Source organism: Triticum dicoccoides, chromosome 6A, assembly GCF_002162155.2.
Source record: "Triticum dicoccoides isolate Atlit2015 ecotype Zavitan chromosome 6A, WEW_v2.0, whole genome shotgun sequence".
NCBI classification, from domain to species: domain Eukaryota; kingdom Viridiplantae; phylum Streptophyta; class Magnoliopsida; order Poales; family Poaceae; genus Triticum; species Triticum dicoccoides.
Window position 1 is genome coordinate 535,950,912 of NC_041390.1, and position 20,812 is coordinate 535,971,723.

At 43.2% G+C, this 20,812-nt stretch overlaps 3 protein-coding genes across 3 annotated transcripts; all 3 read left to right on the top strand.

The window, feature by feature from the left end:
* Positions 1 to 2,288: 2,288 nt before the first annotated feature.
* LOC119317746 (heterogeneous nuclear ribonucleoprotein 1-like) lies at positions 2,289 to 5,121 on the top strand. Its single transcript, XM_037592243.1, has 6 exons — positions 2,289 to 2,445; positions 2,581 to 2,621; positions 3,458 to 3,621; positions 3,856 to 3,955; positions 4,040 to 4,212; positions 4,447 to 5,121. Exons 1-6 carry the CDS (start codon positions 2,417 to 2,419, stop codon positions 4,963 to 4,965), a joined length of 1,026 nt encoding a protein of 341 aa, XP_037448140.1. The 5' UTR covers positions 2,289 to 2,416; the 3' UTR covers positions 4,966 to 5,121.
* A 4,245-nt stretch (positions 5,122 to 9,366) lies between these two features.
* Positions 9,367 to 13,332, top strand: LOC119317745 (aspartyl protease APCB1-like). The gene is made up of 9 exons (XM_037592242.1): positions 9,367 to 9,988; positions 11,205 to 11,322; positions 11,433 to 11,656; positions 11,764 to 12,000; positions 12,168 to 12,321; positions 12,398 to 12,480; positions 12,585 to 12,681; positions 12,807 to 12,879; positions 12,981 to 13,332. Exons 1-9 carry the CDS (start codon positions 9,438 to 9,440, stop codon positions 13,094 to 13,096), a joined length of 1,653 nt encoding a protein of 550 aa, XP_037448139.1. The 5' UTR covers positions 9,367 to 9,437; the 3' UTR covers positions 13,097 to 13,332.
* A 587-nt stretch (positions 13,333 to 13,919) lies between these two features.
* LOC119319576 lies at positions 13,920 to 18,291 on the top strand. Its single transcript, XM_037594033.1, has 2 exons — positions 13,920 to 14,016; positions 15,675 to 18,291. The coding sequence occupies exons 1-2, from the start codon at positions 14,013 to 14,015 to the stop codon at positions 16,511 to 16,513; spliced, it is 843 nt and encodes a 280-aa protein (XP_037449930.1). The 5' UTR covers positions 13,920 to 14,012; the 3' UTR covers positions 16,514 to 18,291.
* The last annotated feature ends 2,521 nt before the right edge of the window (positions 18,292 to 20,812 follow it).

Here is a 20,812-nt window from a genome sequence, read left to right on the forward strand (position 1 = left end):
TTGATCGGAGAGTCATCTCGGTCATGTCTGCATGTCTCCCGAACCCGTAGGGTCTACACACTTAAGGTTCGATGACGCTAGGGTTATAGTGAAAGTATGTACGCGGTTACCGAATGTTGTTCGGAGTCACGGATGAGATCCCGGACGTCACGAGGAGCTCCGGAATGGTCCGGAGATAAAGATTGATATATAGGAAGTATGGTTTTGGCCACCGGAATTGTTTCGGGCATCACCGGTAGTGTACCGGGACCACCGGAGGGGTCCGGGGGTCCACCAGGTGGGGCCACCAGCCCCGGAGGCCTACATGGGCCAATAGTGGGAAGGGACCAGCCCCTAGGTGGGCTGGGGAGCCTCCCACCAAGGCCCAAGGCGCCTCCAAGAGGGGAAGGGGGCAATCCCCAGGGCAGATGGGCCCTAAGGCCCACCCTAGGTGTGCCTCCCCCTCTCCCCCTTGTGGCCGCCTCTCAGATGGGATCTAGGGGCTGCCGCCACCCCTAGGGAGGGAACCCTAGGTGGGGGCGCAGCCCCTCCCCTCCCCCTATATATACTTGAGGTATGGGGGCTGCCCAACACACGATTTGCTCTCCCCGTTGGCGCAGCCCTACCCCTCTCCCTCATCGCCTCTCGTAGTGCTTGGCGAAGCCCTGCTGGAGTCCCGCGCTCCTCCACCACCACCACGCTGTCGTGCTGCTGCTGGATGGAGTCTTCCCCAACCTCTCCTTCTTCCCTTGCTGGATCAAGGCGTAGGAGACGTCACCGGGCTGTACGTGTGTTGAACACGGAGGTGCCGTCCGTTCGGCACTAGGATCATCGGTGATTTGGATCACGACGAGTACGACTCCATCAACCCCGTTCACTTGAACGCTTCCGCTTAGCGATCTACAAGGGTATGTAGATGCACTTTCCTTCCCTCGTTGCTAGACTTCTCCATAGATTGATCTTGGTGATGCGTAGAAAATTTTGAATTTCTGCTACGTTCCCCAACATACTATTGCCGCTAAATTTATCCGCTGGGGCATCAAACGAACTCCGAATGCGATGAAACTTGGCAGGCGACCTACTAACAACATAACAACACCGCATACCAACTTTCAACCCATTCCGAGAACATTTTCCGGCCACTTATAAAATAATATTTCGGACGTGTCGCAAGCGCGTGCAAGTGTGTCTGGACTCAGAACGGACAACGGAAGGAACGGAGAGGCCGGGACGGATGCAAGCTTTGAAAACATGATGATGCAATGCACATGATGACATGACAAGATGCGACACGCAAGCGAATGGCATGGCAACAACAACGAATAACTGGAAGACACCTAGCGCAACGGACTCGGGACGTCACAACACTCCACCACTACGAGAGGATCTCGTCCCGAGATCTAGGATGGCACCGGAGAGAAACGGAAAAGGAAGAGGAGAGGTAAACTAAGTTGCTTCTTTGACAAACGAGTGAAACCAAAAAACCTTGAGAGGTTGAACAAATTGAAAGAAAGAAAAAACACAATAAAGTTGAACGAATTTGAGAGCACTCCGGTAGAAAACAGAAAAAAGGGACATTACTAGAACCTTGTAGGTTGAAAGACATAAGAAAAATGGCTGCAATGGACAAGAAGTATATGCAAGCACTCTGGTAGAAACGAGATGTACAAAGAACGATAAGGATCAATTATGACAACACTCCGGTTGGAAATGGAGGGTAGTAATATGAACTTGACAAAAAATGAAGGCACTTGGATGTGAGTCCGGTCAGAAGAGGAATGATAGCCACAACAATCCGGTGCGCTCCTCACCTGCCCCGACCGATGCGTTTGCGCCAAGCTCAGTTGTAGTAATCAATCAAAAGGGTCGTTGAAGCGGCGAGAGTGAAAGAGAGATTTGAGGTAAGAAATAAGAAAAATAGAGTATACTTTTCATGAACCCCACTACAAATCGGACGTCAATTTTTTGACCATGGAAAATCAAACTTTTGTATGACAATTTGTGTTTGCCGAGAATAGCAAGTTTAGTTGACAAGCACGGCAAATCCGTCTGAGTTCATTTTTTTTCCAGCCGTGCTCGTAATCTATATCTGTCATCCTCACGCCAATTAAATGTGCCTAAAAAACATTTGATTTGCCATGTTTAAAAATATCATGCCAAATTTCTAGCATTACTCTTTTTATTAGGCTGACACATGGGCCCCATGTTGAGGTGGCGGTATAAGTCTTTTTTTTTGATCGTATGGCGGTATAAGCCCACGGTGTAAACCGCCTCTCGACAACATTGCGAGGGGGGGTTGTAGCCGAATTGTGAGACTCGAGGGGTATATACACCTCCCCGTCCGGCCAGCCTAGAGTTCCAGCAAAATCCCCAATCCAGCAGAGCACTCTCCCTCCGCCCCTCGTTTCCCCACCCACCAGCCTAGGGTTCCGGCGAGATGAAGCAGCAGGATGGAGCTAGCCCGGCGTGAGCCCTCTCTCCCTCTCTCTCCCTCCCTCCTCGTACCGTCCGTCCGTCGGCTCGTTTTCTGCATCTCGACTGCCGAGACGTGCTTTCGCTGATTATGATTTCTTGTTTTTCCTCTGGGGCGGATTCGTGCAGCAAGATGTTCATCGGCGGGCTCTCCAGGCAGACAAGCATGGGTACGTGCAGATCCGTTCTAGACTTGACCTTGTAGCTTGTTTACTTGTTATCCTGCCGCAAGCTTCTCGAATTCGTTAGGTTCCGTTCGTATTCTTTCAGATCTAGTTCGTTGTTTGCCCTAGATGTCGATTTACCTTGTTGTGGAGGCTTGTAGCCTCGCAGATCCAGCGGATGGCAGTCTGTTTGTTCGCAAAAAAGTTGTGATTTGGTTGGATCGTCGTTAGGGCATGCGAATTGTTAGGATACACGGCGTTGCAGTTAGATATGAAGGGGGGTAGACCTGGAAGTTCTGTTATGGAGTCTATTTGGGTAGAAAGAAGTGAATTGTTTGTTGGAAAATCATTAAACGATACTGGGTGCATATGTTAACTGATTAATTAAAAAAGAAACACTTCTGTGTTATTAAAGAAACGAAATTGCTTCATATATGGCGTTCTATATCCGATTTCCATCCGCCGTCATGCATCGTCGGATTTGCTTGTGACGTTGGATCGAAGGGTCACGACTCAGTGTCGTACATGCATCGGACGAGAAACTGTCGTATGTACATTGTGGGATTTGTGAACACATGTCGCACAGTAGGATTTTTTATGCAGTTATTAAGTCGAGCAATAGTTAAAGCGTTCCACAACTGATATTCACTTTCTTCTTATGTCTTATTATCTTGGTAGGACCTAAAAACGCTAACCTTTACGATATTTTTGAACCTGTTAAGCAGGTTACTTTGGTGCTTGATGATGAGTTAGCATACCAATGTAGATGTTTTAATGCTGTTTTGTTCTCCTGTTGAACACCGACTCGCTACTAATTGATTTGCTTGTTTCTTGACGTGCAGGTACGTTCAAAGAGTACTTCGGGAAGTACGGGGAGATAATCGATGCGGTAATAATGAAGGACCGCCATACCCAAAAGCCTAGAGGCTTTGGATTTATTACCTATTCAGATCCTGCTATTGTTGACAGAGTGATTGAAGATAACCATGTCATTGATGGCAAGCAGGTACACTCCGTGGTTCCTATTACTGCTGGAATTATATCAGTTCACATGGGAGTTCATCGCTTTTCCTTGCATTTTTTAGTACACAAGTCATATGTTATGAAGTTTAAGATCCTTGACTATGCCACAGCGAAAAAAAAGCAGTTCTATCTTTAATGGGGTTTCTTTTTAAGAATCAAAAAGCTTAAAGCCCCCAGTTTCACTTCAAACTAACTAGACATAATATGAAAATTCCAGGTCGAAATTAAAAGGACTATCCCGAAGGGTGCTGCCCCCCTGAAAGATTTCAAGACAAAGAAGATTTTTGTTGGCGGATTGCCTACTGCTCTAACAGATGGTATTATGTGTTCTTTTTTTACTGCCAGTTAGCTTCATTGCTCTGGATAATTAGGTTGAAGTCCTCAACTTGTTGATTTAACAGGTGAATTCAAGGACTTCTTTTCAAAGTTTGGAAAGGTGGTGGAACATGAGATCATCTGTGATCATTCGACCAACCGGTCACGAGGATTTGGATTTATAGTGTTTGATGCAGAAAAAACTGTAGATGAATTGTTAGCTAAGAAAGGCAATAAGATTGATCTAAATGGTACTCAGGTGAGACTTCGTTGGTGCTTTCTAAACTTTCGTGAGCTTAGTTTCGTGCAACACACACTAATAATTAGTACGGGCCTCCAGTTACTTGGAGTAATCACACCATATTCGCCTGATTTGCTCTTTCGTTTGAGTCGCCAGTTGTGTTCTTACATAGGTGGCAGATTATTAGCACTCCATTCTTGGAAGTAAATAGAATTGAAAGAGACATAGGTTGACTTTCTTGCTTTGCTGTAGGTGGAGATCAAGAAGGCAGAACCAAAGAAACCCTCTAACCCACCTCATTCACTTGATAGCAAACCTAGGAGATCTCCTTATGCAGATGGTTATGATGGATTTGCCAGCCGTTACAACAATGGTGGTCGCCTTGCCCCCTATAAATCACCTGGTTTTGGCGCTAGGCCTGGCAGCTACAGTAGTGCTTATGTTCCTGGCAGCTACAGTAGTGCTTATGTTCCTGGTGACTATAGTAGCGGCTATGGTCGTTATGATGGAGCATTTGGAGGTTATCACGGAGAATCGTCGCTCTACTCCAGTCGTTTTGGTGGCAGTTATGGTGGTGGTTTAGGTGGTGCATATGGGCGTGATGCTGTGCCTTATGGCACGTCTAGCTATGGGCCTAGTTATGACTCTTCAGGTGCCAGTGCCGATCCTAGTGTTAGGTCTGGCATGGGTGGACTCTATGGTGCTAGGGGAGGCTATGGTAGCAGCAGTGGTGGTGGTGCTACTGGTCGCTACCATCCATATGCAGGGTAAGCCAATGCTAGATGAGAACTTAAGAGATATCACCTGCAGCTAGAAGAACCTTGTGATCTGCTTAGTTTGCTACTCCATGGTTGTAGAACTTAAAGACGTTGTTTAGTGTTTGAAATTTAAACATACTGAAGTTGAAATTTAGACTTACTCAAGACTTGTGCATGTTTCTTTCGGTTAGATGCCAAGTTCCATGTGAAATCGCTTGCTATATCGGTTTTGCTTGTTTTTGGTTGTTGATTTGGAAGTTGCTTCACATACAGCATTGCCAACGTATCCACCATCACAATTTTCAATTGCTGATCCTATAGTGCTCTAGGTTGCTGATCATTTAATTTCCCTTCTTTGGGATGACATTATGGTCCTTTCTTGTAATAAGCTAGTTTAGGCCTTTGTCAGTTAATCCTCTTCCCAAGGGGATTGGAGAGGGTTAGACCTCTGGTTTGCAGGAATCTCATAGGAATTCTGTAGGATATGATTTCTATAGGAAATTTCCCTTTGATCCCTTTGTAGCATTGGTAACTTTTTCAAAGGAAAATAAACATTACGCAAGACTCAATGGAAAAAAAAAATCCTATCCTGTGAACCAAGATTTAACCCCCCCTCAGCCCTCTTCCATCCCCACCAAACTGAGTGTGCCCTTGGTTGCATTGTGAACTTGTGTTTAAATCTGAAGATTTTGGTTTGTCGAGTTTACATGTTCAATTATACCATTATTTCTTATGTTCTGATGTGTAAAACATTGTAGTAAGCACTTCTTCACGTCTTTCAATTATTAATGTTGTGAACTAAATGTCTCCGCTTCTGAGATATGGAACTAAATTGACGTATTCATGTGTTCAATGGTTTGATAGAAGCCCTGGCAAAAAAAGAAAAAGGTTAATAGAAGCATGATCATCCATGACCCAAAGTATATCACACCTAATTATTGTAGAAGCCTCTCACCAAAGAAGTCTAGGATGGGAGAAAACCACGAAGTCGCTAGTGTGTCTTTGGTCATGGTAGCAGCCTACCAGTTCCTAATATGTAGGCCGTCCACCTTCACGGTGAAGGGGAGATCCGCGGAGTCGGTGTTTAGATATAGCTTCGCCAATATCATGGCACAAGTTTCCTCAAAAAATAAAAGATAAAAAAAATCATGGCAGAACTTCTCATGAACACGCATGGGTGTTAAAGCTGGCTTGCAATTTGTCACGTGAGTGCGCTAAGTGGATCAACGCCGTACCTTTCTTTCACAATCACAGGATTGCACCTTTCTTTCGCAATCACAGGATTGTGAGCCACTTCACTGCCCAAGACGTTAATCATATAGTGGTGTGGTTATTTTGTTAGGCAAAAATGCTTAAGGAAAATATTCTACGGCTGTCTTTGCATGCCACAGAAAGGGCTAGACGATTGGATCTCTCACTCTTCTTAGAAGGAAGACACAAAATGGGCCCAGCTTAAAATTAATAAAGCCCTCGACTGGCTATAGGGGCAAGGCAAAGTTGGATCACTTAATTGCATAATTTCCCTATAACACTTTGTTTGCTAAAGCTTTCTATCAAGATGCGCCGGGCCAGACGGCCATGGGTGGCCGTCGATGCATAGGCCAAGGCCGTACGGGCACTCGTGCCCCCTCGTCCCCGATGGAGGTGTGGTTGAGGAGGTCAAAGCACCGCTGGTGATTGGTGAGGTCGTGCAAAGATTACTATAGCCACAATCGGGTTCGATAGTGCGTCGTGTGTGAGGTGATGTGACCGGCAGCGGTGAACGAGCAGAACAACCGTCGTCGTTGCCTAGGGGAGGGCTGTCTCGTTTGTGATGGTCATAGTTATTTTCGACATTCCTATGTGCGGATCAGACGCGGTGGCACATGGGTTAGTGTAGCTAGGTGGTGGTGAGGTTTGCCAAATCAGATGGATTTGGCGCGATGCATCGGGCATCGGGTTGGTCACATTGGGTGGTTGTGCGAGGTGCAACCCTCTCCCCCGCTGCTACCGATGATAGTTGTCGAGATGGCGCATCTCATTTTGGTAATTTCCATTTTTTTCCCCTTTGGCCGGCTAGTTTCGTGTGAATAGGTAGAGTGGTGGGTGGTGACTATGGCGACAAACATCGTGGATGTGTTTTCTTCGGGTGAAAACTCAGGATCTTGCCTTGTTGCTTGATCAGGCAATGTCAATGTTGTTACCTTATTGAATTGCCTATGTTGTTACCTTAATGAAAGTGTTTTGACCCCTTCAAGGGTGATATCCCATTGGCCCGACACTTCTGTTTGGACCAACCAACAGGCGCGATTCCTTCTTGAAGTCGTTGTCTTGGAGCTTTGCGTCCTTTTTTCTTCTAAAATATTGTGGTGCATTTGGTGGTATGACATGGAGATGTTGTGAGGCATGTCCCATTTCCTATGTGGGTGGACTCAATTTTTATGATGCTCCTCTTTGTAAGCTGATTTGTTTGGTATTATCAATAATTGGTAACATATGCTTGTGTGCATCCCTCGATATAGAGGGCCTTCCCTCCCCTCCTTCTAAAAAAAGAACTTGAGATCATTGTAATTGAGGCAGGCATGCTGCCATCAACATCTTCACCCAAATTCTACCTTTGCATTTCTCAATATGGCAAGTCACATATGCGAGTAACCAACAAATTATCATCATAGCACGTATATGCTTTGCAGAAGCAATTTTTTCCACTGTCCGATAGCTCGTCGAGATTGGCCAAGAAGAATCAACAAGGCAAGCCTAAAAACTGTCACCAGTTAGCTCTTTAGGAGTGACTTTGTCACAAGCTCACGTGGTAAAAATAACTAGCTCCTACCGTGCCAGGGTGACCAGGCAAAGTACGCAAGAATGTGGTCTGACCGTCGCAGCGTTGGAATCTCTACAGCAAAAGAAGGTTACGAGGCTACACTTATTTTCGCGTGCAAAACCTCAACAGCATATCGACGGCCGATACATCGTTGTTTTTTGTTGCGAGATGACGGCCTATACATCTACTTCCTCCGTTTCAAAATAAATGATTCAAGTTTGTACTAACTTTATACTCCTACTAAAGTTATAAAATTGAGTCATTTATTTTGGCAGGAAGGGAGTATTTTTTTAGGGAATGCCAGTATGGCTTACTTTATTGACCAAATAAGAACACTTACATCATTCACAAGAGACACATTAATGAAAGACAGAGGATCATCTATTACAAGATAAATAGTTATCTTATTTTTTTTTGAACGATAGTTCTCATAGCTATACTTGGCAATTTCATGTGCGACTCCATTGGCCTCCCGAAGACAATGAGTAAGCCGGGCATTGCCTATCTCCATGATCAAATCAGCGTAGTCTGCAAACATTGTAGCTCCTTCATACCACCATGTACTTCCTCCACCACGAGCATCAATTACTTCTAAACAGTCCGATTTCCGTCACAGCATGTTGGAGGCCTAAAGAAGACGCCAAAGGTAATCCTTCTTTCATTGCCAAGGACTCCATCATCAGGGCGACTAAGCATAGGGGACAAATGAACATGATGTGGCAATAAAATTCCCATACCCGTCCTCCGTAATTGCGCCTATTGCTCCATCTCCTTGATCACTATGGTACATAGGAAGCATCTACGGCCGATACATCTAACTATGAGAATTATGAATAATTTGCCAATAAATTTCAAAACTAGACCTCATCAGCACACTCGTCGCGGTAGCATCAACATGCGCACGCCATAGCAGCCCACCAACCTCCGGTCCACCAAGCTCCCCGTGATTGGAACCCCGCTACCCGCACCACGCCGGCTTTGCCTGGCAATGCACCCCGGCTGTGGTGAGAGGGGTGGTAGACGGGTTGGTGGCTAGGGTTTCTAGTCACGTCGTGAGACCTCCTCGTAACGCTTCGTGTATCGTCTGAACGAAAAAAAACTAAAATATTAAAATGCACAAAGAAGAGGTCAGATTGGAGGGGCTACAATTCAAGGTCCTCCTATTCTTGGAACACGTCTTGCGATGCACATTAACAACACTCGGACATAGCCCATGTTACATCTACACGTCCACGTCCTGATTCTTATAAAATTACGAACTTCCTAGTTCAACATTGCAACGTAGGCTCGCTCTGTTTTCCTCCTCCTTGGCACTAAGCAGTATTTGCAGCACATGGTTTTGGTTTCATCGCTAAACTCTCGGCAACTTATATAACGCACATGTCACCAGCGATTATATATTATTATTCAGAAGCAATGTTCACTCCCGTGCGTAAGCCAATGCGCGTTGCCAACGTAAACAAAAATCATGGCAGCTCCAAGAATATTATCTGCCGAGAAATTCCAATCATGCCCTTCTGTGCCAAAAGTCAAGTCAGCGGACCAATCACAGTCCGCCGAGCTCACCAAAGCCATCCCCCCCTTTCCCCAGCCAGTTTCCTCATCACTTGCCCCCGATGGCCTGCCCTCCCCGCCGCCTCTGACCCCGCCCCGCCGGAGCGCCGCCGGGATCTCGACCGGAGATGCCGATGCCGCCGCCGCCGCCCCCTCCCCCGCAGCTCCACGGCGTGGTCATCATCACCCTCCCGCCCCCCGACCAGCTCTCCAAGGGCAAGACCATCACCGCCTTCACCTACACCGACGAGCCGGGCGCCGGCGCTCCGGCCCCGCCGCTGAACCGGGGACCTCCGATGGCTACCGCGGGGAGGGAGGCCAGGCGATCGAGGCGGGCGGTCTCGCGGCGCGCGGGGGCGATGGTGCTCGTGCTGGGCGCGCTCGCGCTCGCGGCCTACTACAGCTTCTACTCGGACGTGGCCGTGCAGTTCCTCGGGATGGAGGAGGAGGAGGCGCAGAAGGAGCGGAACGAGACCAAGTCGTTCCTCTTCCAGCTCTACCCCAAGGCGCACCAGGGCCGCGCGCTGCGGGAATTCGGCAACATCAAGCTCGCCGCCAAGAGGGTCGATGACGGCGGCGGCAGGAAGGTCACGAAGAAGCTGGATGTCAAGGGGGCGACATCGGCTGGGACTAACTCCACGGTTCTGCTCCCGATCAAGGGCAATGTGTTCCCCGATGGGTGCGTACCAATTCTTCAGAAGTTTAACTTGACTCCAAGAGTAAATTTTACTCCGTTGCCTTATGATTCAATTTCAAGAAAGAGGGGGGTTGCTTTTGATGATCAGATGTACTAAAACAGGTTAGATCCCTCTTTGGGAGTGGATGGACAAAGCGAACTTTTAGAATTTAGATCCCTCTATGCTTTTATATCACAAAATTGGGTTCAATCTGATCCCAAGAAAATGTTTGGGTGATGTGATGATACTATTTTGATTTAGTAAGTACTAAAACAGGTTAGAAGTTTCGCTTTCAACAAATTGCACATTTCTGTTCCATATACTAGTAAATTATATGTCCATTGCCATGCGAGAGTTAAGATAATCAAATTACAACCAACGATCGGTATATTGTTACTTTATTATGATAGACAGATGAAATCATTTTAGGCATATGCGTGAAGTATAAGATGCAAAACTCGGGTAAAATATATCCAGTGTGTTTTGTCTAGGTGTATTTTTGGGTATATCATATTAAAATATTAAGAATAGCTACTTCTGTATCTGGAAAGATAAGTATGATTTATGAAGGCACATCCATAGCCATAAAGAAATAATGGATGATAGTTAGATAGAAAAGTAGTTAAGAGAGTCTAGATATGGAAGAGTCTAGAACAAAGTAGAAGTGTGTTTAAGTTTTGTGCAAAATGTCCATAGGGCTTAAGCCCAGCCATAGAATCTTCTAGGTAGTACACATGGCAGAATCTGGTGTAGTAAAGAGAATATCCAATGCTCAGCAACACTCGGATTGGCCACCTCTACCGTCTGATCGACTTCATCCAACGGTTGTTTTTCAAAGTTATTCGTACATATATGAAGAACTTAAGGTGTAGTTAGTTTAGTTGTACTGGTGTAGGCTGTAATGAGTATATACATCAAAGCTAGAAAGTCCTTTTATGTTCCAGAAATGCAATTCTGCTCCCAAGGTCATAAGCAGACAGTTGTTAAGGTCTGAGGATCTATCATTTTTAGTTAAGGCTACTATTTATGCTAATGTGTCTGATATATTTATAGCCTATTTACCAGAATAATCTCTATATTCGATGGACTGTTCTCTATCCATAAAAGGCTACTATTTATGCTAATGTGTCTGATAGTAAGCCATGCTCTCTTATTTTAGATTTCTATAAAGCTGGGTCTGCAGCTGTTGAGGCTAATATTATCTTACCCCGATTGCAGGCAGTATTACACATCTATCTTTGTTGGCAATCCACCAAGACCTTATTTCCTTGATGTTGATACTGGAAGTGATTTAACATGGATTCAGTGTGACGCACCATGCACAAACTGTGCCCAAGTAAGAAATTTAACAAATCTGGATGTTTGAGTATATCAGTTTGTGATTAGCTGCGCTATTCTATCCAAGTTTATTCAACTGCTCTAAAAAAATATGTACCGCAATTGCAGGGACCTCATCCTTTATATAAGCCAGCAAAAGAAAAGATAGTCCCTCCCAGGGATTTGCTATGTCAAGAGTTGCAAGGCGATCAGAACAACTGCGAAACATGCAAGCAATGTGACTATGAGATTGAATATGCCGATAGAAGCTCGTCTATGGGTGTTCTTGCAAAGGATGATATGCATCTAATCGCTACAAATGGTGGAAGGGAAAAGCTAGACTTTGTATTTGGGTACGGTCAAACCTTTTAGGAGATGACCCTTTTGCACATTCCTGATACATTAGAGCAAATGCTTTTAAATGATCTAAGTATCTTACTGGTTTTTATCTACCAAATAGGTGTGCATATGATCAGCAAGGCCAGCTTTTGTCCTCGCCAGCAAAGACCGACGGGATTCTTGGTCTTAGCAGTGCAGCAATAAGCCTTCCTAGTCAGCTGGCCAGCAAAGGAATTATTTCCAACATTTTCGGTCATTGTATCACTAGAGAAACAAATGGTGGGGGTTACATGTTTCTGGGTGATGATTATGTACCAAGATGGGGAATGACATGGGCTCCTATTCGAGGTGGTCCAGAGTAAGTTGCATCCTCCTTTTTAAAAGTTTATTAATTGCATGCACTGCCATTATTAGCATTTTTCTTTGGCTCCTAAATCACACACATAATGAACTTGTATTTTTGTTGCAACAATCCTTGAAAACCTTGCGCTGTTCTTTGATGATTTTGGTTTTCAATATTGTCAGCAACTTATACCACACAAAAGCCCAGAAAGTAAATTATGGAGATCAGGAGCTCAGCATGCATGGGCACGCAGGAAATTCTGTTCAAGTGATTTTTGATAGCGGGAGCTCATATACATACCTTCCAGAGGAAATGTATAAAAACCTTATTGATGCTGTAAGTCTCATTAATTATTCGTTTGGGTGAAGTTATCCGATTTCATTTACTAACTTTGTGTCTTGTAACATGTCAGATTAAGGATGATTCTCCCAGTTTTGTCCAAGATAGCTCAGATACGACATTACCTTTGTGCTGGAAAGCTGATTTTTCTGTTCGGTAATACTCCTATAAGATGTCTCTTTTAGGGGCGGTAGTTCGACAGGCAAGCCCCGGTAAAAAAAAACTACTTTCTCTTTTTCTAATCATATCGGGATTTTCAGGTCCTTCTTCAAGCCCTTGAACCTTCATTTTGGGAGAAGATGGTTTGTCGTGCCGAAAACATTCACCATTGTTCCCGATGATTACTTGATTATCAGTGTAAGTCTTCTATGTATTTTCCATAAAATTCTGTTAGGTCTTGTAACATCGATCTGCATCTCTAACACGAGTTCCATGCTGAGAACTCATGCTTATGCTTATTGTTCTTGCTTGACTTATTCCAGGAAAAGGGCAATGTTTGTCTTGGGCTGCTAAATGGAACAGAGATCAATCATGGGTCGACCATAATTGTCGGAGGTATAGATTCTTCTCTTACCCCCCAATCGGTAATCTTGCTGTGCAGTGACACGATTAATTGTGTCAAACTTGCAATGATCATTTCTTGGTTCTCCATTCAGATGTTTCTCTGCGTGGCAAACTAGTTGTGTATGACAATGAGCGGAGGCAGATCGGATGGGCTAATTCAGAGTGCACCAAGCCACAATCACAGAAGGGCTTTCCCTTCTTCCTCTGACGGGCATTGTTGCAAAATATACATATGTAAGTGGCACAATAGAGAATACCGTTGGAGCTGCACGCTAGATAGCAGCTGCCATCAGTGCTGTATTTCATCTAAAGTCACTAGCCATGGTTCCCGCTTTCTGTTGTAATACTTGTTTGTAATGCACTGCATTGTTTGTATATACACAAGAATCAATGTATGCACGTATTATGAGCTGTAGATAGAATTTCAGCCTATATTGAAGTCAATAGCGCGTCTTGAAATTATGCAAAGCTGTGGTGCTTCCTAAATGACCTGATAACTAATTTTGATGCAACCAAAGGCTGTATGTAGTTTCCAGGCCTAGCAAAAAGCTCCTTCAGTGCATGGTGTTCACTGGTATGTTTATCCATGGAGTACATAAACTTGCTTAGCGATAACCGATTTATACAAAAACTTGAAAAAGCATGAAAACTGGTCACTTAAGCCTTGATGTGGTAACAGTTTGATACAAAACCTTGATCAGCTGCCAGATCGGACACCATGTCATCAAAGTGGCGCGCACTTGTGCTCGTTCTTTTTTGTGAAAACCCCCTGATTGAATCACATATATTTCTGAGAAGTCCTTAACGATGAGATGAAATGAAAACTTGTAAAAATGGTCCTGTTTTGCCATGAAATAACACGTGTATGTACTCAATGTGGCTGCTCCCTCAAGAGCTTGGTGCCTCAATTTTGTTAGGTTTTTACCCGTATATGATCAATTCATGTTCTCCATGATCCTTTTTTTTGCGAAAATAATTCTTGCATTACTCAAAGTTCAGTTTACATCTCGTTCAACAATCTCCAGGACCTTTTCTGGACCAGAGCCTAGCCAAACAGCAGTTTGGCATTGCAACCTACCAAAATTAGCCATGAAGTGACTAGCCCTATTACAATTCCGACGAGAATGAGTAATGCAAGAATCTCTCTCTCTCTCTCTCTCTCATACTGTACTATCAATGATCTCTCACTGTAAAAGCATATTTTGATTTGTTTCCAGCTCCTTATCATCTCTAAACAATCTGTTTCAATGTCAATGGGTAAATTACTCCATTGCAGTGCCAAAGAAATTCCTTCTTTCAAAGCCAACAACCCAGCTTCCAATATACTCCGTATATCTGCATGAGTAAAGGTGCCTGCATGATGTAAAGATGATTGATCCAGCGTGATCTCTAAGGATCATACCTGCTCCTGCATTTGATCGTGACACTGAACCATCTGTTTTTAATTTTACCCTTCCGGTAGTTGATTTTGACCATGATCCGGCTGTGCTCTAGGTCAATAAACATTGATGCACTTTCTGTTTGTATTCCGGACAAAGGACAGATTTGCCCTTTACTGGATCAATGACCGTGGTATCTTCTATGACTTGCAAAGAGGCCAAGTAGCTTGCTAGGAACCGGACTGAAACATGTACAGGAGGCAATGGTTTAGAGTGCACCAATTCATTCCTAACATACCATATTCTCCAACGCATAATCGTGTTTTTTGGCTGGAAATGATCTGTTGGTACCCGAAGTACATCTCCTTTGCATGATTTTGGCTAGGTCGGCTAGATGTGCTTGTTGGATTTTGGGAAAATTAATTCAGAGAATCGACTTACGTATAGCTGACCACAGTAGTGTAGAGGCTAGAGTCAAAATGCACTTTTGTGTGATTCGTGTTTGTGAATGCATCCAGGATGTTGCTGTAGAATGTAGCTTTTCTTAGGGGAAATAATTACTTTGCCTGTCATACATCTGTAGTCCAACCTCTTAGCAAGCGGCAAGGGTGTACTACAAAAATTCAGTCATAAGCTCCAGGACGTTCAAATATTCAATTAAAAAGGTTTCATCATAATAAACAATTCAAGATTATGAGCATGGGGAGCATAAACAAACAAAGCCAGTACATGGTTATAACACAAGCACATTCAACTGTGCTGAACAGAGCCTACTGGGATTCTCCATGCTTGAGCCGCTCAATCTGTCAACATCAAAGTGATCAACGACCACATTTCATTATTTTACACACACCAGTCCAAAAGATGGCCGTTATTCAGTATCTACATGCTCGTTACAATAATACTACAGATAACTGTATTTCAATGTTTAGGCTTTTTGTTCTCGGCTGCTGAAGTTTGAAATAGATAGCTCTGAATTATTATGTTTGAACATACTTTGGGGCAATTAATTTTTGAAAAGAGCATGGTGGGTTGGAACTTAAGGCTTAACTACTTCTCCAAACAGAGTTTGGCTTTCATGCTCTTCCTTCTCTCATTGAAATGCATTAAAGATTTAGTCACGAGTTTCAGAAAATGTGTCATATAATACATGAACTAGTCATTCCGCAATCCTGATTCGCTAAAGGAAAAGTAAATAGAAAGAAAGTCAAGAAGTCATAAATTACGAACAGTGTCTACATTATTTTGTACAGGCCAGAAGAGACTAAATTGTTTTGTAATTTTTACTATTTACTACAACAGACAGTGTCTTTTGCTGTATCTTGTTACTGCAATTCTAACTATGTACTGCACCAAACAGAGGCTTTTTTCATGTGCAAATTTGATGTAAACTTCCTTTTTTTGCAGTTACTTCATGGGAATTTACACCTATGTTCTCAGTAGAATTTGAACACAATGGACTTTTCTGTGGATTGGGTGCTATTAGGCAATATGTTGGATGCACACATGTGTTCGATTATTGTCATCCTGATAGTTTGTCAACACAAGTTATGAAGGACTGCTTGGAGAAGATTGGATATGATACTTTAGATCCTAAGATGTGCTTGCCTGAGAACAAGTCAATTTTTGATGGTATGATTTGTGTGGATAATGATGAAGTAATTGCTGCAATCAACGCTCCAAGTAGAGAACACAAGACACTATATTTGCTTGTGGATGAGAAAGATCACATATGGTATGATGTGGTAATAGAATTGCCAACAAGAGCTAGACGGGGTGAAGGAACTTCAAGGATCAATGCTGCAACAAATATTGAAGAGCAAGAACAACATCCAGAGCAAGAGCAAGCAGAACCAGAGGTAGCGGAGCAAGCACATGAAGTAGAGGGAGAAGTTGAAGAGACTGACTCTGAATTTTATGAAAGTGATTATGATGTGGAAGATGGAGACAATGATCTCTTTGATGAAAATGTAGACAAAAATGTGGAGGATAACAATGTGCAGAATGAGTACATGGAAGAGGGGTATCCACCAGACGAGGATGATTTAATCCTTTCAAAGGAAGAGCTACAAAAGCTGAAGTATACTTTCAGGACTTTCAGTGCAGAGATTGACATGGATAATCCAGTGTTTAGGGTTGGATTAGTTTTCAGCGATATGAAAGAGGTGAGAAGGGTGTTGGACGCATATAGTGTCAAAGAGACAGAGTTAAGATCCGGAGAGCTAGAAATGTGGCGACTAGGATGAATGCATTTTGTTTAGAAGGTTGTCCTTGGATTTTTAAAACATCTAAAGACAACAGGACAGGGAGCATTGTCATTAAGAAGTACAATGGCAACCACACCTGTCAGTAGAGCTGTGATTCTTAGTGCTTGACTGTGAACTTGCTTGTAGAGAAGTACATTGAGCAATTTACCGAAAAAGGCTTTCACCCCACTTTATATATAAAGCACCACACATTGAGCAATTTAGGGATGACCAGAAGATGGATTTGAGCACCTTTGGGAAGAAAGTTCAAAGAGATTACAAACTACTCCCAAATAAGATGAAGTTGAGCAGGGCGAGAAAGGCAACACTGAAAATGACAGTTAATATCACCATAAGTACATGAACTTGCATAGCGATAACAGATCCATACAAAAACTTAAAAAAAGCATGAAACTGGTCACTTAAGTCTTGATGCGGTAACAGTTTGATACAAAATGTTGATCAACTGCCAGATCGGACGCCATGTCACCAAAGTGGCACACGCTTATGTTATTTTTGTTGCACAAAGCCCCCTAGTGTTATTATGTAGATGCATTATAAGGTCTTGCTCAGTTGCTTACAGAGAAGTTCATCAGGATAATATTCTCTGCGCAAGGGTTTTGAGAGCTAAATATTATCCTGATGGAAATCTCTTGAAGGTAGGACCGAAGAAGGGATCTTCATTTACATGGAAAGTATTGTTGTCGGTCTCCAGACTTTCAAAAGAGGGCATATTTGGAGAGTGGGATCGGGAAGTAAATCGATATCTAGGATGATCACTGGATACCGAGTAGTCCGTCCAGGAAAGTTATATCTAGAAAGGGGGTTTTCCTTCTGAATACTGTTGATGAGTTGATTAATCCATGGAGAGGGAGATGGGATGAAGATTTAATTTTGGACAATTTTGTTTCGGTTGATGTTGAAAGAATTTTGAGGATCCCTTTGAGCACACAATTAACTGAGGATTTTGTTGCCTGGCACAAGACTCGGATGTACTCCTTTTCAGTCAGGTCCACGTATTATACCGAGTGGGAACACCAATTTGGTGCAAGAATCAGAAGAGTTGAGGTTGGACCATCAAAGTCTAACCCAGTTTGGGAGATTCTCTGGAAGCTTCAAGTTCCTAGTAAAATAAATACCTTTGGTTGGAAGGCTTTACATGGGATGATATCGGGTATGTCAGTCCTTGCAAATCGTTGTATACCGGTATCTGGATAATGTCCTTCTTGTAAGGGGGGAGCTGAAGACTTGCGACACCTCATTTTTACATGTGTTTGAGCTAAAGAAGTGTGGAAAGCTTTGAGTCTTCAGGAAACGGTCACCCAAGCCCTTGTTTCGGACCGATTTGGTGGTGTCGTGCTTGAGAATATCCTCAGAGATCAAAGGTGTAACTCAACCACACTGCAACATCTTGCCTTCCAAGAGTCTATCTTGGTTGGAGCTTGGTACATTAGGTGGCAGAGAAGGGAAGCTGTGAAGGGCAAAGGTGTGGCCATTTCTTCCGAAACAACACTCTCCATACATGCGATAACATCCAATTATGTTGGCTCAAGGAGTGCGACCAGTGTACCTGATGTTAAATGGTCTAAACCTGCTCAAAATCTTTATAAAGTGAACGTGGATGCATGCTTCATGGAAGATGGAAGCAGAGCCACAACGGCGGTTCTTCGAAACCACTGAGGTGAGGCTTTTACTGGGTTAACAACTCTCTTTACGCATGTGCTTGATGCCGCTACAACGGAAGCTTTGGTGTTGAAGAATGGTATGGAGCTAGCGGGCCAGTGGGGATGCTCAAATGTGATCTTTGAATCTGGTTGTATTGAGATTATCCTAGCATGTAAGAGGGAAGTTGATAATCCTGAGTCCTTATTCTACTACTCTGAATGAGTGTTTTCATTTAGCTCAAAGTATTGGTTCAGTCTTGTACTCTCACTTTCCAAGGGAAGGGAACAAAATGACACACAAGCTTGCTAGGAGTTCCTATGATTCTAATTCTATAATTTCTTGGGAGGACGATCCTCCGCAGATTATTCTAGCTGAACTTGTTAGTAATGTAACAATTATTTGATTTAAATAAAGTATGACACAAGTTAAAAAAACTCTCATTTTGATAAATAAAAACAATAAACTATTTTTTCTAAAAGGAAAATCCGGTCGATTATTTGGGTAAGGTCCTAACCTCCTACAGTTGGACCAAAAAGTCAAAAAAGCATTAGCACATGCTTAGGGAAATAAATCGAGCCCGTTCAAGAATGTATCTGGTGCGCTGGTGCTTGTGATGCTACCGGTGCACCGGACGCATTAGCGCATTTTAAAATGTTTCAAAAAATTAAAAAAATTCTAACACATTGGCATACTATCAATATATATTTTCACAAAATTTTGTATGAAAATTCAAAACATTGCTCAAGATATAAAAATGGCAAATTTGACATCAGTGTGATAATGAGCCAAATCTAAAGCCTCACTTGTGTTATATACTATTCAATGTCGAATTTGTCATTTTTATATCTCAAGCTATGCTTCGAATTTTGATACGAAATTTTATGACAACATACATTAATATTATGATGGTGTGCTAGATTTTTTTTTTCATTTTTTGAAATATTTTAAAAAGTTCTAAAAAAGTTTGATGCACTGGTAGCACCAAATGGTCCGGTGCATTTCTCCTCCCTGGTCTACGTATTCACTAGCCCAACTGATCCAAGAACCAACGTTGCCCATCTCAGCCTCTAAACCGAGTCAAGAACACAAAAAGAGTTAGGGTTTCTACCTCTCGCCGGCGCCGCCGCAGATCCGCTCCTCTCCGGTGGCCATAGGGCCATGGGGGCGCGGTGGATCTCGGCAAGGGCTGGCACGAGGGCTCCATTTTTAGTCGTTTCTTTCAATTTTGTTAGGGTTTGTGTCCTGTTCAGAAAGACGAGACGGCGACGGCTTTATGAAGATGAAATAAAGGTCTCCCCGCCTAGACCCCGTTCCGGCGGTGTGTCTAGCACTGTTGGTGGGCATGTGGAGGTGTGTCTCCGGCGGATATATCTTTGGTGGATTTGCTCGGTCTCGTCGTTGTTCGTCTACGTTCGTGTGTCTTCGAGTTGGATCCTTCTGATCTATATTATTCTTCATCTGCGGCGGTTGCTGTTCTGGTGCGCTGGTCCTACGTGGCCTTAGCACGACGACTTCCTGACTGTCTACTACAACAAGTTGTGCCCGACTCCGGCGATGGAGGGGCAATGATGGCGGCGCGCCTTCGGTTCGCTTCAGTGCTTGTAGTTTTCGCTGTGTGGTCTACGGATCCGGATGTAATTATTTTCATTATTTCTGGTATTCGTTGTACTGCCATGATTGAAGATAAATAGATTGAAAATTTTCTTAAAAAAACCAGAGAGGAAAAAAAGAGTAAAGCAAGAGAGAGAAAACAAGACGACAAGTGAGAGAGAGAAAACGCAAGCGCGAGGCGGGCGTAAAACGCCGCGCGAGACGAGTGGGCCCTGTATGTATCCCGCCGCTCTCGATATAAGATATGGAGAAAAGCAATTCTCCCATGTATGGGAGGTCCCGTGCATGGCCCAACCGTTGGATTTAGATGGAGACTTTGGAATAGTTGTATTTCATCCATTAATGAACCCACCCTTTCCCATGCAGCACACTACACCCATGCTTTTTCATGTGATTCCAAAGTTTAAAATCATTTTATCTTATGAACCAAAATCCCGATTTCACCTTTGTTTGCATATTTATGTTCCTGGTGACGAGGACTTTTAAACAAGATCACTATTCAATATATTTTTCATAATTTTTGAAACATGAATAAACCTTACGAAAGATGGTGAAATTCCATGAAACATGCATGGTGTAAAATTCTATGATATAGTCTGCGGAACTCATTTCATGTCAATTTGTTTCTATTAAGAACATCGTATACAGTTTTGTAATTTGATGGGCTTTATATTCTATAGTTTCACCAAGTTAAAAATTTCTTTAAAAAAATTATGAAAATATATCTGTAATGCCCGTGTTTATTAGAAATAATAAGGTTTTGGTATTTGATAATTAACAGAAATTATCACACGCTAGAGTAATAATTATCAGCGTAATTAGATAAAATCAATCATTGGCAATCATTGGTTAGTACTAACTAAGAGTAGTCAACTAAATTCCTTAATGTGGAAGGATATGCATTAGAGGAACATGGTGGTAGAGCCTTCGGGTAGGAGGGCCACGTGTGGGTGTGGTACAAGATATTTTGCACCTCAAGCTTGCACTTATCTGTAGCATTTAATGCTCTATTGAGTCAGCTAG

What these genes read in the sequence shown, in the direction of transcription:
- LOC119317745 (XM_037592242.1), top strand. Translation starts at nt 9,438, where the DNA reads ATGCCGATGCCGCCGCCGCCGCCCCCTCCCCCGCAGCTCCACGGCGTG. An exon ending in AAGCTAGACTTTGTATTTGG is followed by an intron (nt 11,657 to 11,763) that starts GTACGGTCAAAC and finishes TCTACCAAATAG; the next exon opens with GTGTGCATATGATCAGCAAG. An exon ending in GTCGACCATAATTGTCGGAG is followed by an intron (nt 12,880 to 12,980) that starts GTATAGATTCTT and finishes TTCTCCATTCAG; the next exon opens with ATGTTTCTCTGCGTGGCAAA.
- LOC119317746 (XM_037592243.1), top strand. Translation starts at nt 2,417, where the DNA reads ATGAAGCAGCAGGATGGAGCTAGCCCGGC. An exon ending in CAGGATGGAGCTAGCCCGGC is followed by an intron (nt 2,446 to 2,580) that starts GTGAGCCCTCTC and finishes GGATTCGTGCAG; the next exon opens with CAAGATGTTCATCGGCGGGC. An exon ending in GCCTACTGCTCTAACAGATG is followed by an intron (nt 3,956 to 4,039) that starts GTATTATGTGTT and finishes TTGATTTAACAG; the next exon opens with GTGAATTCAAGGACTTCTTT.